The sequence below is a fragment of the Lissotriton vulgaris genome, chromosome 3_1 (assembly GCF_964263255.1).
Source record: "Lissotriton vulgaris chromosome 3_1, aLisVul1.2, whole genome shotgun sequence".
In the NCBI taxonomy this organism is placed as follows: Eukaryota; Metazoa; Chordata; class Amphibia; order Caudata; family Salamandridae; genus Lissotriton; species Lissotriton vulgaris.
The window spans coordinates 1,815,611,698-1,815,625,873 of NC_141689.1; the positions used below are offsets into that span (position 1 = coordinate 1,815,611,698).

Below are 14,176 nucleotides of genomic sequence, written 5' to 3' on the forward strand. Positions count from 1 at the left end.
GATTTTCAATAAAAAACCAAAAACAAAAAAAAAAGGCCCTATGATGGTCCTTGATTTAGCAGGTGAAATATTTCCACCCTCGCGACCAGAGGGAAGAGGATCTTAGGATATACGATGAATTTTTCCAGCATCTAAACCTCCAAAAGCACAGTATGGAGGTTAAAATGTGACAGGGGACCAGCTGTGAAGAGAAGTCTACCATGTCCTGCAATACCTGGAAAGAGGCACAGAAACCCAGGAAGATTCAATATGTTTTCACCCTGTTGACACATCGATAGGGAATTTGGAACTTCTGATCAGTGCAAACAATAGACACTAAAGTCAGAAATCATGGATCTCCTTGAAATAGACCAAACTAACTAGATAAAAGGGGAGGGGTTAGTTATTTCTTACACAACCCTCCCATTGAATTATTGGTTTCATATTCCTTACTTCCTATAGGGATTTTTGTGTGGCCTCTTGGGGCACCTGGGACTGTAAAAAGAACGTATCTTTACCCTGTCCAGTGAATACTTCTCACTTAACTGATCTAATAATGACACTGAACTAAATCCACAAAGCCATATAATACAATGGTGTGGGCTATCTATTGTAGAAAATAATTTGGGGCTTAAGTAGCATACTAGTGTCAATGTACTAATCTTACCAAAGGATTTGCTGGTGTTCTCTTTCTCAACATTGTTTATGACTTTGCTCATATTTAATCAAAAATCTACTTGAAAGGGTGCAACTTCGTTTAAGGCAAAATCCAAACGGAGAAGTCCAGCCCTGCGACTTCTTACAAATTGTAACAAACGTGAGTTGCATGTGAAACGAAGTTGTTAAATACAAAATTAAAATTGTCAAGCAATCTCTCTATTGTTTCACAAAACATGGCCACATTACTCTTTTCTATGTGACTATAGAAAGGTTACACACATAGAAGAGGAGTGAGGAGCAATCAGGTAAAAAAGGTAAGGAGGAAATATAGAAAAAGTGGGCAAGATGAGGAGAACACAATGGGATTAGGACCCGAAAATGGCTGCATCTGCACTTTGCTTAGTAAAACAACAACAAAGGAGGTGTGTGGTGAAGAATGACTGATAGAAAATGAAGACGAGCGAACAACCTTCACACCCTTCCCTAAATGAATAAATACGAAGAGAAGGAGAAAGAATTGGTGAAAAGTAGGGAATAGAATAAAGGATGTGGGTAAAAACCAAAATGGGTTACAGAAAAGGGGTAACCTTGTTCACCAATTGTCACTGAATTTCACTTGTGTTTGACAGTCATATCCTGTATCAATTGTTTATCACTGAGTGAGGTAATTCAGTACAAACGTGATTGAATTCTGATATAAAGTTACATGAATTCACCATTTGGCTACATTAATTTTTTCCTATTGCTTGAGCATTTATTTCTCATTTGCATACCTGTATCAGAGAGTTCTCTTTTAATTGCATGTACTAGCATTGTTAAAGTATTGTGTCTTACCCGACAGAACCACTTGTTTGTTTAACTAAAAACCAAATGGGATAGGTACGTGTGTGGGGAAAACTATGAAGTATCTGGGGTGGGGTGGGGGGAGAAAAGAAGACAACGTTTTTCAGATATCCTGATGAAAAAAAACCAAATGGTTGATGGTTTCATCCTGAAAATGAACGCTCAACACAGTGCACTGTAAATCTGTAAGGAAGTCAGGAAAAACAAATCACTAAGGGCTTTCACGAAGTAAACACCTTTCATGATAAAAGAATTTAGAGTCATCCGGTTTGTCTAAAATGGGTCGCCAGAACTAGTTATAGTCGGCTTGTTGTGAAGCAAATGAACGTACAAACATTGGGAGGAATTTCACAAAGTCACCATAACAGGATTGTGCTCACGTATCATTTATACATAGTAGAACTGGAATCAAAAGTATATGTAAACCTTTGATTTAAAAACGTAATGCTGTAATAGGTGCTCAGTGTACGTTATGTTCTGCTATCGGTCTTAGTTTGCCATCCCAAAGCATGCCTTTCACTTTAGTGCTACAAAAATGTTATAGAGCCCAGTACTTCTACTGGGGCCCTCTTTTATTTAAAAAAAAAAAACACAATGTGGGGCTTACAAAAGGAAATGTACTAAACATGTTTCTGTCACTCGAAGGTGTTGGATTTTCATAAGTCCTATAGATTTATTTATTTTTATTTTATTTATCTTAAAGGTTTTATATAACGCTGGCTAGACCCGGAGGCATGAGAGCGCTTTACATGAGTATCAGACCATAAATTGCAGGTTACATCGTTACAAAGGTTATACAGGTATTTGAGCCTGGCAACATAGTGACAAGTAAGGTCGCGACAAACCAAAAGGACATAAACGTATAGATTTTATCACAACGACACTTGCTCTGTACCCCCATATCACAGAGCATTAGATCACGATTAATGACAGTTGAGAGGAGGATGTCAAGTCTCAGCCCCATTTACTTCGAAAAGGCAAATGACAGAAAGGTTTCTAGTCATCTGCCCTGTCAGGACGGGCACTCGCCACAAAACTAAACTTCTCATACTGTGAGCCGGTTTCGACTGCGGAGGGGACCTTGGGTGTCGCAAGTATCGCGTAGCACACCCTACTACACAATTCAAAAACATCTCCACTTGTTCCCACTGACCCACAGTCACCTCTCTTCATAACAACAAACACATCTTCTGCCAAGGGGAAGCCATGCTACCAAACATGGCTACTGTGCGTCAGGCTAGTTATTTACTCATCAGTGTGCGCGCCAGTGGCGACTCGCAGGTTGGCACCTCCCAGCATGGCGCCCATTGAAGCGATACGGTGAGGGACAATCATGTCTCACACCGGTCTAGCGACTATGAAGCCTTAAGCCCTGAAGGGCCATGGCGGAGTGGGATGATCCACTTCTTCTGCAGCACTGCTCGCTTTCTCCTCAAATTCTTCCCAGGTCGATGCTTCCCTGGCCCCCGGCAGGCAGCAGAAACACCATGATGGCGCTTGCAGTCTGCATGAGGCTTGCACCTTGGCCAGGCACTGGATGCCTTTTCATCTGATAAAATTGCCTATTATAATACAGTCTTCTAGACTGCTTTTTCTTCAATTATAGGGCCTGCTGTGGGGCACAGGGAGGACCGTCAATCTGCTGCTGAACTGCTGCGATCTGTCGCGCCGCGGAGCGGTAGCCTGCATGCGCATGGGGGGGACCAAAGGAGACACAACAGCCCAGCCACCCTGAAGCAGGCCCTTCTCATTACTATAAACCATGCCAGCTGGATTCCTACATGGGCCATTGACTGCAAACCTTGGCTGCGGTTAATCATGTTCGCTAGGTTCAAGCGAACAGGATTCAACTTTATGGAGGGAAGAAACTAAGATAACACAAGGTAAGGAAAGTAATTTAAGTTTAACACCTGTAACAATGTGTTTTTGCTCATATTATATAGAGTTTTGATAGCAGAAAGTGTTGCTAGAATATCCATAATTGGTTGTAACTTATTTCCTTATGTGTTTTGCTAGCCTGTTCTCTGAAAAAGCAGAAAAAGAATGTAGGGATTAATTGGTATGTCAGACAATATCATTTAGTGTTTTATCTGCTAGCCATGGTAAATGTTTTAAGCTCTCACCCAGCCGTGACCTCAGATGAACATTGCAGCAGGGATAAAGGTGGTGGGACATTGTACCTTATAATGACGAGAAGCCCCCACCCGCTCTCCACAAATGCATCAATGAAATATCACCCTACCCAGTATTGCCTCTTCTGAGCTAACTCCACCTAGCCCTGGACTACTATCCAGGTATCCAGACAGCATCTCTACTTTTCTGAACTTTTATTCCTCTGTCAACTTCTACAAATTGCTGTGCACCACCCTCTGATTATTTATGTACTTAACTCTCTCGGGATTTCAGAAACTGTCCATAAAGGTCTCTTCCCCAATGTGGATCTGGCTTCTCATCGACATTTCCCTTGCTGTATGGAACTGACCAGGACTCAAAACTTGGCCCGCTCCTCTTCTCTGCCTACACCATTTCCTTTCTTTTGACATCACAGAGTCACATGAGCTCTGGAACAGCATCAGAGGAGAGCTCACGCTGATGCCTTTGAGCTGTAAAACCATTCTGGATAGGCTGACACTCGTAGTTAGAAAATTACAAAAAACAATTTGATGGACAGAATGTAGATCAATGTCTTACATTCACCCCAGTACAAGGATCTGGGCCTAAATCCATCGTTTTTTGCACTCCACACCACCCTGGGTTAGATAATGGCTTTATGCAAATCAGCTCTGACCCTGTGCCCCATGGGAACAGTCCAGTCCGAACTACACAGCCATATCTTTCCCAGACTTGCCGCCATAAGTGCGCTGGGGATGCTCAGACGTGGGTCCCAGGCACTCCACACCACTGGAGTCAAGCTAGCCGGGCTGATGAGAGGTGTTACCTCGAAACCGGTCCGGTCCTCCGATGCTTGATTCCGTTCTGGGAAGGACATGGCTTTTGTAGTTCGGACTGGACTGTTCCCATGGGGCACAGGGTCAGAGCTGATTTGCATATCGCCATTGTCTAACCCGGGGTGGTGTGGAGTGCAAAAAAACGATGGATTTGGGCCCAGATCTTTTGACTGGGGTGAGTGTGTGACATTGATCCACATTCGGTCCATCACCTGTTTTGTTTGCAATTGCCGCCATAAGTGCGCTGGGGATGCTCAGACGTGGGTCCCAGGCACTCCACACCACTGGAGTCAAGCTAGCCGGGCTGATGAGAGGTGTTACCTCGAAACCGGTCCGGTCCTCGGATGCTTGATTCCGTTCTGGGAAGGACATGGCTTTTGTAGTTCGGACTGGACTGTTCCCATGGGGCACAGGGTCAGAGCTGATTTGCATATCGCCATTGTCTAACCCGGGGTGGTGTGGAGTGCAAAAAAACAATGGATTTGGGCCCAGATCTTTTGACTGGTGTGACATTGATCCACATTCGGTCCATCACCTGTTTTGTTTGACACTCGTAGTTAGGGCAGCGGTGTGTTTGGGTGTGCAAGGGAGTCGGCTCACTAGGTTTAGAAGATTTGGTGCTGATCCTTTTCACCGTCTGCCACACATCGGGCCAAGGAACAGACTCTCCTGTTCAGGTCGGTTCCTGCTTGGGAGCGGAGGGTGGGTTGGAGGTGTGAGTAACCAAACTTTGGGGCATTCCTTGCAAGGTAGGAACTTACTTTCCAGGTAAAAGGCCCTGGGTTGTAAGCACAAGACAACACCAAGTAAACCGCTGTTGGCCTTGTGAAATGCTACTTTCACCCTGGGAGGAGAATGTGGCACGCGATCAATACCCAACTAGTCCGACCACCCACAGAGAAGACGGGAAATCATGGGTGGGAGTGCCTGGGTGGAATCAGGTCCAATCCAGATAGGGAGAGAGCTGGACGAAGGCCTTTGGAAGGTTCCCACTCTATGTAAGCAGATTGTGGGAACCTGAGAGAAAATGTAAAGGCAGGCCGGGACCCTATTCGAGAGAAGATGATGTCTCCTAAGAAGCCTAACTTTCATTGACTCTTGTTTAATACGGAGAATGGCTGGAGATTTTTCAAGGGCTAACTACAGAGAAACTAAGGACACAGGGAAGAAGAGGTTGCTAATATGAATCTTTAATAGGATTGGAAACGACCCAATTCCATGACGTAAATGGATAAGAGCTGAGCCTGTACATAAAAGGTTCTGCTGAGCAGTCCTGCATGACTACAGTGTGCTTAATACACAGAAACCCACAGTGACTATGAGATACTTGCTTATGTACAGTTAACTCATATAGTGACTTTACATTTAATTGAAGGGATGGGGTCAAAACTAAGTGAGGCATTAACGAGTGAAATGAACAGTATTCTTCTACGGATCCAGGGAATGCTAATATAATGGGTTTTTACACACTTCTGGCGTGTCTTCTGTTTTCACTGTTTTTACTTTTAAAGGGGCCAGTAGGCTAAACAGCCATCACTCTATCAAGTAGGTTTTTAGATGAAGAATGTTTGGCTGCGTATTGCTTCAATACGCCTAGATTTCATTCCGGCTATTTGGCTCCTGTAATATTGGCGAACTCAGATGCTGACAAGTCTAGGGCGAGGCTGAGATCCGAGGTTTTCTTCTTCATCTCTTCACCGTGCTCTCAAGTACCAATCAAGATTCTCTTGTCACATCCAGTAATGGCACAATCAATCATGTTCTCCCACTCGATTATTGTCACAATCCTCACTATATTTATGTCTAGGCCAACAAGTTCCCCAGGCCGGCATCTTTATCCACGAAACCTCATGTGATTGTCCCGCTCACAATTATTCAGGGAGAAGGTGAAGCCAAAACTCGTAACATCATTTTTTTTTATTTTTCCCATTACGGAGGGCAACAGTGTCTTGGATTTCAAAACACTTTCCTGTGATCCTTTCGCAATCAGCAGACCAATTTTGACCTCTCCTTTTTTTCACCCTAGGATGCTATTGCGTTTTAGGGCCAAGAAGCCTGGTTAGGATTTGTGCACTTAGGAAATGAAATAATAATGACATGAAATAATAATAATAAAATAATAAAATCTATGGATCAGGCTAAAACCTAGGGCCTGATAGCTTCGAGTATGTGCATTCCCAAAACATCACGGCTTGTAATATGCTTGGGGACCGCCGCATATTACTGCCTCCTGACTGCCGCAACACCACCAGGAAACAGAGGTTCTGTGACTGCTGGGGCAGGGCTGTGGCGGTCTAATGGCAACTGCCGCGCCCCCTCAAATCTGGCAGTCTGTGGACCGCCAGACTCGTAATCGGGGCCTACGTTGGTATTCTCAGATTGATTTGTGGGAGCAGTGTAAATACATCAAAAAGAATGTAGTATGGACAATGACCTTAATTGAATTTACACAAGCCCCACCCTTCCCATTAAATTAAAACTTTGATTTATTTATATTTATTTTTGAATCAAATAAAATATTTCAACCTTTGTATATTTGTTTGATAATGCTTGTTTCTTTTTTTTTGTATATTGTATTGAGGTTCAAATAATCATAATTGCATAAGCTGGTGTCCCATGTTTCCAGTAACTACCCAGTGTGGGTCCTTGGATTCCAATAAGTGGAAGTCTTCCATCCGAGATTTTGTCGACCATAATAGCTGTGTCTATGGTCATGGCCCATGTAATTCCTTCAGCAATTACCATGGCTACCTCTGCTCTGCTGCACTCCATAGTTTTGCTTTCTATGGACATCATCTTGTTAAGAGATCAGCACCAGTTTCCCCTTAAGTTCATTAAACCCACACTGTGAGATATGCTCCATGGTATCTCAGCGAGCAGAACATATGTTGATCATTACTGTTTGCACTGAAACATGGTTTGGACACAATCTCTGCTGTGCCATTTTTCTATGAATTACTGTGGCCAACCTGCCAGTCTTGGAGGCAATGCCTGACTCTGGAGGCTGGAAGCAGATGGGTGTTGCAAACCACCTTCCTGAAAAATGTATGTGTGGCAGGGAATGAAAGCAGAGTTGCCAATCTAAACTCTACAGTAAGTAAACTGCATCTTGATGAGCTGCTGCAAAGTAAGAGGTGCCCGATTAGTGCTGTGCCCTAGACACAAGATGTGGGGGTATCCCAAGTTTGAGACCGGTGGCATGGTTCAGCTATGTTTTGTGACAGAGTGCCAACCCTGTACCCCTGCAGCAGCAACGGCTGCATGGCTGTCCCAGACTATGAGATACACAGTTGTCTCAATGGCTAATGCGGCTCAAGGAAAATGTTTCTGCTCTGCAATTGGTCTCTGCTTGTATGGATTCATTAGGCTAGCCATAGTCACCTCTTCCATTGATCTGCAGATTAGGAAGACTGTGATTGCCCCTGGTGAGGGTGTGTGTGTGCCCATGTCAGTTGGGCGCATGCATGTGCAGTTTGTATCCAAGTGGGTGCTAATCTGTGTTAGTATGGGTCTGAGTGAATGAATGAATGAATGAATGAATGAATGAATGAAGGGAGTCTTATATCGCGCAACTAAGCAACTTAGCCCAAGGGTCTGTGTCCAAAGATGTCTGTCTGGGAGCATATGTGAGACTTTGTTTCGGCCTTTGCGTTCCTTTGTGCTATTCTATGTATTTGCTGAACTTGTTGAAAACTCTACTGGGCTCATCACAGTTCCCAGAGCATGTCTAGAGAGAATCAGAAAGTCATGTGTGTATCCTACAACAAAAATCCAGAATATATTTGTGTAAGAGGAAAAGTAGTGTTTTTCTGACACAGTTTTTCCCTGCTGGAAAATGCTAATCAAAAACATTGTCAATAGAAATAAAAACAGTTGAAAATAATGTACCAGGAGAAGCAATTTGTATCATTTTTCTTATGACACTTAGGAGTCCATCAAAATTCTTATGCCAGAAAGTAAGGCACTAAAATGATTGCTGCTGTGAAACATCAAAGGGCCGCCCTGATATGCCAGGGTCCTTCCAATAAGTAACTTATATCCCTGCACCAGAACAAGACAATTGTGTGCAAACATTAACAATCCCTGCATACAAACTAAAAACAGCAACAGGCCCACGCGACAAGAATAAGCCCACCTTCAAGGTGTCGAAGGACTGTGCCGTCATAAGATCAACACTGACAAAGTAGACCTAACATACCTGGCACTGATGTCAATCCATGATGAACAGCTTCACTGGACATGATGTTCTCCGACTTTGTTGTGAATGGCGATCGTCTGAATGCGTCTTCAGAAAAAAATGGGCTGAAAAGACATATTTACCTTTCAGTGCACAATGTTTAGAAAGGCATTAAAAACAGACTGAACCAATTATATACTTGGTTTTTATAAGAACAATAGTACCAGTATCAATAAGCAAAGCCAGCTTCACTCACACACCTCCTAGATGGACAGCCATTTTTATGAGATGTACACAAATATTGTATTTCACTTTTATGTGGTATGAAACAGCAGACATGTGGCTTTTAGAGGCAGCTGAGCGAAGGAACTGAGGGTCAATGAGATTCTAATTATGTTCTACAGTTTATAGCAGAACACACTATTATCAATGCATCAGTGGCTAGACAAGGATGTAATAACAACAGTTTACTATTACTGTGCACAGCAGGAAGTCTGTAGTGCACGGTATGGACATTAGACTGATAGGACTATAAGTTAGTGGTGTCTTAGACAGAGGGTAACTCAAATACATATTCAAATAGTTAGTTATCTGACGGCAGAGGGAACAGGAGTATAGAAGAGGTTTTAGCTAATTTCTGAACTGGAGTAGAAACAGGGACAGTCTTTTGCAGACAAGGAGATAGTTCCAGAGTCTTTATGCGTATGAAGAAAAGGCCTGTGCATGGATCTTTTTTTTTTGCACTTATGGTTTTAAGTCTGGCAAAGCTTTGCTCCCCGTGATGTGTGTCCCAGAAACTGGCAAGCTTAGCATTGTACAAGGCCTTGCAGATACTGCAGGGGATGTAAATCGAATCCTGGTTGTGAGAGGAAGCCGTGTAGCTCTCTTAGAAATAGGGTGAAGTGATTTTCTGGCTTCTTTTAGTAACCCCTGATGTGAACGGTGCCTTATACTGAAGTTGCAGCTTTCACCAGCGGAAAAGTTACATTTGTGTTAGTAGTAACTTACTCCAAATTTGTGGAATATTAAATATTTTTGTCTGTGCTCAGCCGAGTACTTAAGAAAAGTGGTTGGAGCTCCTGCCACTTCAGACCTAATTGAGACCATCTTGTTCAGCCTGGACCGGAGTGAGACAGAACAAACAAAAGCCAAACCAGGGAGCGAATAGGGAGGGAAGATTAGTCTCAGGCCGTCATTTGTCACATTTGCTTCTGAAGAATTCCAGTAAACCCTTTTCCCTATCAGGTTGTGTGCCAAGGACAGCACTTTAGAGCCACAGTTACACGTGAGCAGAGGGAAGGGGAGCTAAATCTATAAGGCTGGATTAACAGCCCTGAGGTGAAATTAGTAATGCAGAACAAGTGGAATACCGTTGAGCAAGTGGTCAACAAATATTAGGTTTTGGATGCATCCATTACCCGAGTAGGTTATGTCTCATTAAGCATATCACTCTGAAAGGAGGAACTGGATCACACTGAGAAAGGTCAGGAAGGGAATCCATGGAAATTGTATTACTTTTGCCTAAGAGATCATCACCAGCCGCATAGTGGATTTACTTTCTTCAAAACCCATATGACAAACTTTCAGAATAAAGCTGTCTGGAATAAAAAACGATTCGCAAAATGCCCTGAATTGTTCACCGAAATAATCTTGTTGCTTTGGTAGTGGAGCAAGGAACTTTTAACTTAGGTTTGAGTAGCAGTAACTTTCTCCAGGTGTAGTATCCCTTGCCTACTGCTGATCCTCCAAGGCAGTTTGCAGTTTTAAAAGTCCTGGCTGAAAAGCTTGCTTGCCCCAGCAGTACCTCCCTCCTGTGTCTCCAGGGTGTAGAAGGCTGTGTAGCAGAGGAAGCTGGTGCCTGCTTGGGACAAAATTAGAAGACAATTCTTCTGCTGGTCCTTGAGGAATAGAGGAAGAGAGCTACTCCAGGGAAATCCAGAGAACTAGCGGGAAGTGGTCACTTTCTCTGGAGTAGACCTGATGTAGATTGGGGGCCTCCTGTATTGTAACTGGACACAATGGATTAGGGTCTGAAAAACCATTCCTGGTGTTTTGAACACTTTTTAGTAGAGCAACTGCTATACAAACATTGTATGCAATGCTGGGTAGCGATACAGGTGTGCAAAGCTTGTAGAATCATTTTTAATACACATCTGCTTTAGTTTCAGTGTCAGAACAGTGACACTGCGACCCCCTATGGGCTGGATACAACCGTCTTTACCATCATTTGACGCCTACATACCATATTCTTCATTGTAGAGGCATTTCTAGACAAACAGATGTCCTACAGTTGGTAATAAGCTAGGCTTACCAGTTCAAACTTTTCAGAAGGGGAAGGGGCTAGTTGATTTTTGGTGTAAATTTTAAAGGACACAGCTAGGGGGGAGTAAACAATCTATGAAATGGTGTTCAGAGCCTCAGTGAATATGACTTTTATGACGTTGCAGTGAGGAGCTCAGTTTAGAATATATTCTTAAGATTGTTGATAGTCAGGGTCTGAAGATATGATATTTGATAGTAGTTTTCTTTTTACAGTAAGGGGCATATTTACGCAGGTCGTCGCAAGGAAACGCAAACCCATATTTGGGATTTACTAAGTCACATAAAGCCACTTTGTGTGGTTTAGTAACACAAGGCATGCACCCACCCATGGATGTTGATGCAACCACAGGTTTACTAAGGTAGGTAAACTTGGGATTGTGCCAAAAACATTGTGCCTCCCAGACCTAGTCGCAACAAAGAGAAATATTTTTATTTCTTCTCATTACATCCTTTTTCTACTTGTGATGCATTTCGCATCACTTATAGAAAAAGGAAAATTACTTTAATGATTGTTCCAGTGCAGGAAGATACTCCTTCCTGCACAAAAACATTCCTGCTCGTAAGGCAGGCAACCTTGCAGCATGACAGAAGGATGTCTGCATTGATGAAAGGCAGTACACTTTACGCCAGCGCAGAGAGGGAACAGACGTGTGTTACATAGATATAGAACATTTCTAGTCTCTCCATTTCACACAAGGTAGTGCAGCAACTTTCCTTACTGTCCTGCATTGCATGAATCATTAGTACATCTGCCTCAGGTGTGTGAGTTGTATCACACTGCCATGCGCCAGTTCTCCCCCTCTATCTCTTGCACTCGCTCTCACCCACTTAACTTTTTAGTGTTAAAGTGTTACAAAACATATTCTAATAGGGCTCTGCACATCTCACTATTGGTGGAATTAAAGAGAGTGTCTGTGGTCATATCCAACAGCAATTGAGTCAAGAATTCTGAATAGGAGGGGCAAATCATTCTAGTAACATTGAATAACATAACAGCTGGCAGAAACAATGCACACTACAGTTTCTAATTCTGTTATACCAACACAACAAAATATTGAATCATATTGGTTATCCCTTCATTTGCTGATCTTGCTCAATGTTGTGATTTGGCTGAAATGAATATGCATTAAGCACAATGTCCTCATAAAGTTCAATGAGCAATACATGTAAAATACTGAGACATATATGAGATATTAGGACTTGGAGTGAATATAACATAAATCATAACATACAGACTAATATTCAAGAGTTGATTTCAGCTTCCTTTTGAAAGCTACAGCAGTCACATTTGGTGCAGTAACATACTCAGTCCTATGCAATACCTTGAAATAGGGCGAGCAAAATAAAGGATAATCAAAAAATCAACTTTGATTAGATTTGATCAACTTAAGCTTCAGGTGAGATAAAATAATACCAGGTTTTGATTGAATAATCAAGTAGTACCAATTGGTAGTAGCGTCAAGAGCAGGAGCCCATGAAGGTGTCAAGCCAATTTCAATCCAATTAATTGCGTCTAGAATTCTTGAGCCTCCCAAATGTTTGTTAAATTGGACCTTCAATAGAATCGATTGAAAAATTGGTAGTTTAAAACCAAATTGGGCACCATACTTTAATAATGATGTGACTTTACCTAAATATCCTTTTCTCAAAAGATGCAGTGAATAACCCCATCATCACGAATAAGGACTTTGCAACTATACCAGCAACTGTGTGTAATATATTTTTCTTTGATTTGATAAGGGGTCTCCTCCTAAGTTGATTATCAAATAGTATCTCAGGTATTGAAAGGTTGGTGCTGTTTCAAGCAGAATATTATTTAAATGCCAATGAAATTTTAAGTTTGTCTTACCAAATGCTAAAATGTGGATTTTTCTCAAATTAAGGTGAGATCATTAGTATTTGAATAAACCACCAGAGCATTGAAGACATGCTGCAAGACTACAGGACTGTCATCACATAATAAGATATTGTTAGCATAATGAAATGTTCTAAAGAAATGGCCAACTAAACAAGGAAGATGTGTTGAAGCAGCTAACAAGGAGGCAACAAGGTCACTTAGAAAGAGGTTAGAAGACAATAGAGCTTGGAAGCATCTTTGCCGGACACCAGATTGGCAATACATTTTGGAGCATTTAGTAAAATGATTGCTTCATTTAACAACTGACCATGTATCTATATAAAACTATGATATTAAAAAGACAAGGTTCTTAGGGACACCATTCTTAGCATCTTAAATCAAAATCAGTATCTACTGACGAAAATCGAAAGCCTTGTTAAAGTAAATGCAAAGTGAATAAATGCGGATTAAATTTGCATTAGAAAAAATTGCCTTAACAACCATGACTACCAAGTCCACTGAACTGTCCAGAACAGCGTCACCCTTATGGAAGCCTGTTTGGGTAGCAGTCTCATACCATTCAGTCAAAGATATTAGCAAATAACTGTGATGGAGGACTAAGCAATGATAGAATTTGATTATTATTCGGGTCAGAATCATCACCTTTCTTTTAAGTATCAAAACTTTAATGGCACCTATGGAAAGTAACAACATTCAACCCAAGCAAGAGACACCATTTAACCAATAGGTAAAAAAAGTGGTCCAGCAGTGAATACATCTTTAGTGCAAATGTCTGCTTAAGCTACCAGGACTAACAGCTAGATATAATTAAGAGGACAATAGTGTAAACGAAAACTTTAGATTATCACATGAATGAGAGAGATTTAATAGCAGAATGCTATGTTTACTAAACAAATTACACTTCGTACCTTGTGGTATTGGTCAATTACCCACAATATACTCTTCTTGAAGGCAAAGAAAGAGTCAATCATTCTGCTATTAAATTTGAATAGTGAGACTGTCAACCTATGTAAACACGAGCACATTTTCTGATAGGGAATTAACATCAGCCAAACAATATAAATAAACTATAACAGTGCCACAAATAATTTAATCGAGTTCAGGTCATTTCAATCTCCACAAATGTCTGCTTTAGTTAAAAATTCAGCAAAACTTTAATATTAGAATGTTGCTTACGATTTGATCCTACATTTTCGGATGGTCATATAAAAAGACCCTTTCAGGAGGACAACTCCTGATAACTGCGCACCTCGTATAAATGCAGTAAACTGATTGCGGCTGCAGTGTTTCGGCGCCCTGTCTATTTTAAACGATAAGAGATGCAATGTAACCTTTGGGTATATAAAAAATATATGCCAGTGCTAAGCCTGTTGATTGACACTTCAAATA

At 41.7% G+C, this 14,176-nt stretch overlaps 1 protein-coding gene across 2 annotated transcripts in view; it reads right to left on the bottom strand.

Annotated features, from left to right (window-relative positions):
• Window positions 1-14,176, bottom strand: part of ZNF827 (zinc finger protein 827) — a 578,049-nt gene that overhangs the window by 84,886 nt on the left and 478,987 nt on the right. For both annotated transcript variants that reach the window (XM_086962262.1, XM_086962263.1), the window contains exon 8: window positions 8,629-8,732. In XM_086962262.1, coding sequence (XP_086818388.1) covers window positions 8,629-8,732 — 104 coding nt within the window. The remainder of the gene's footprint in view (window positions 1-8,628; window positions 8,733-14,176) is intronic.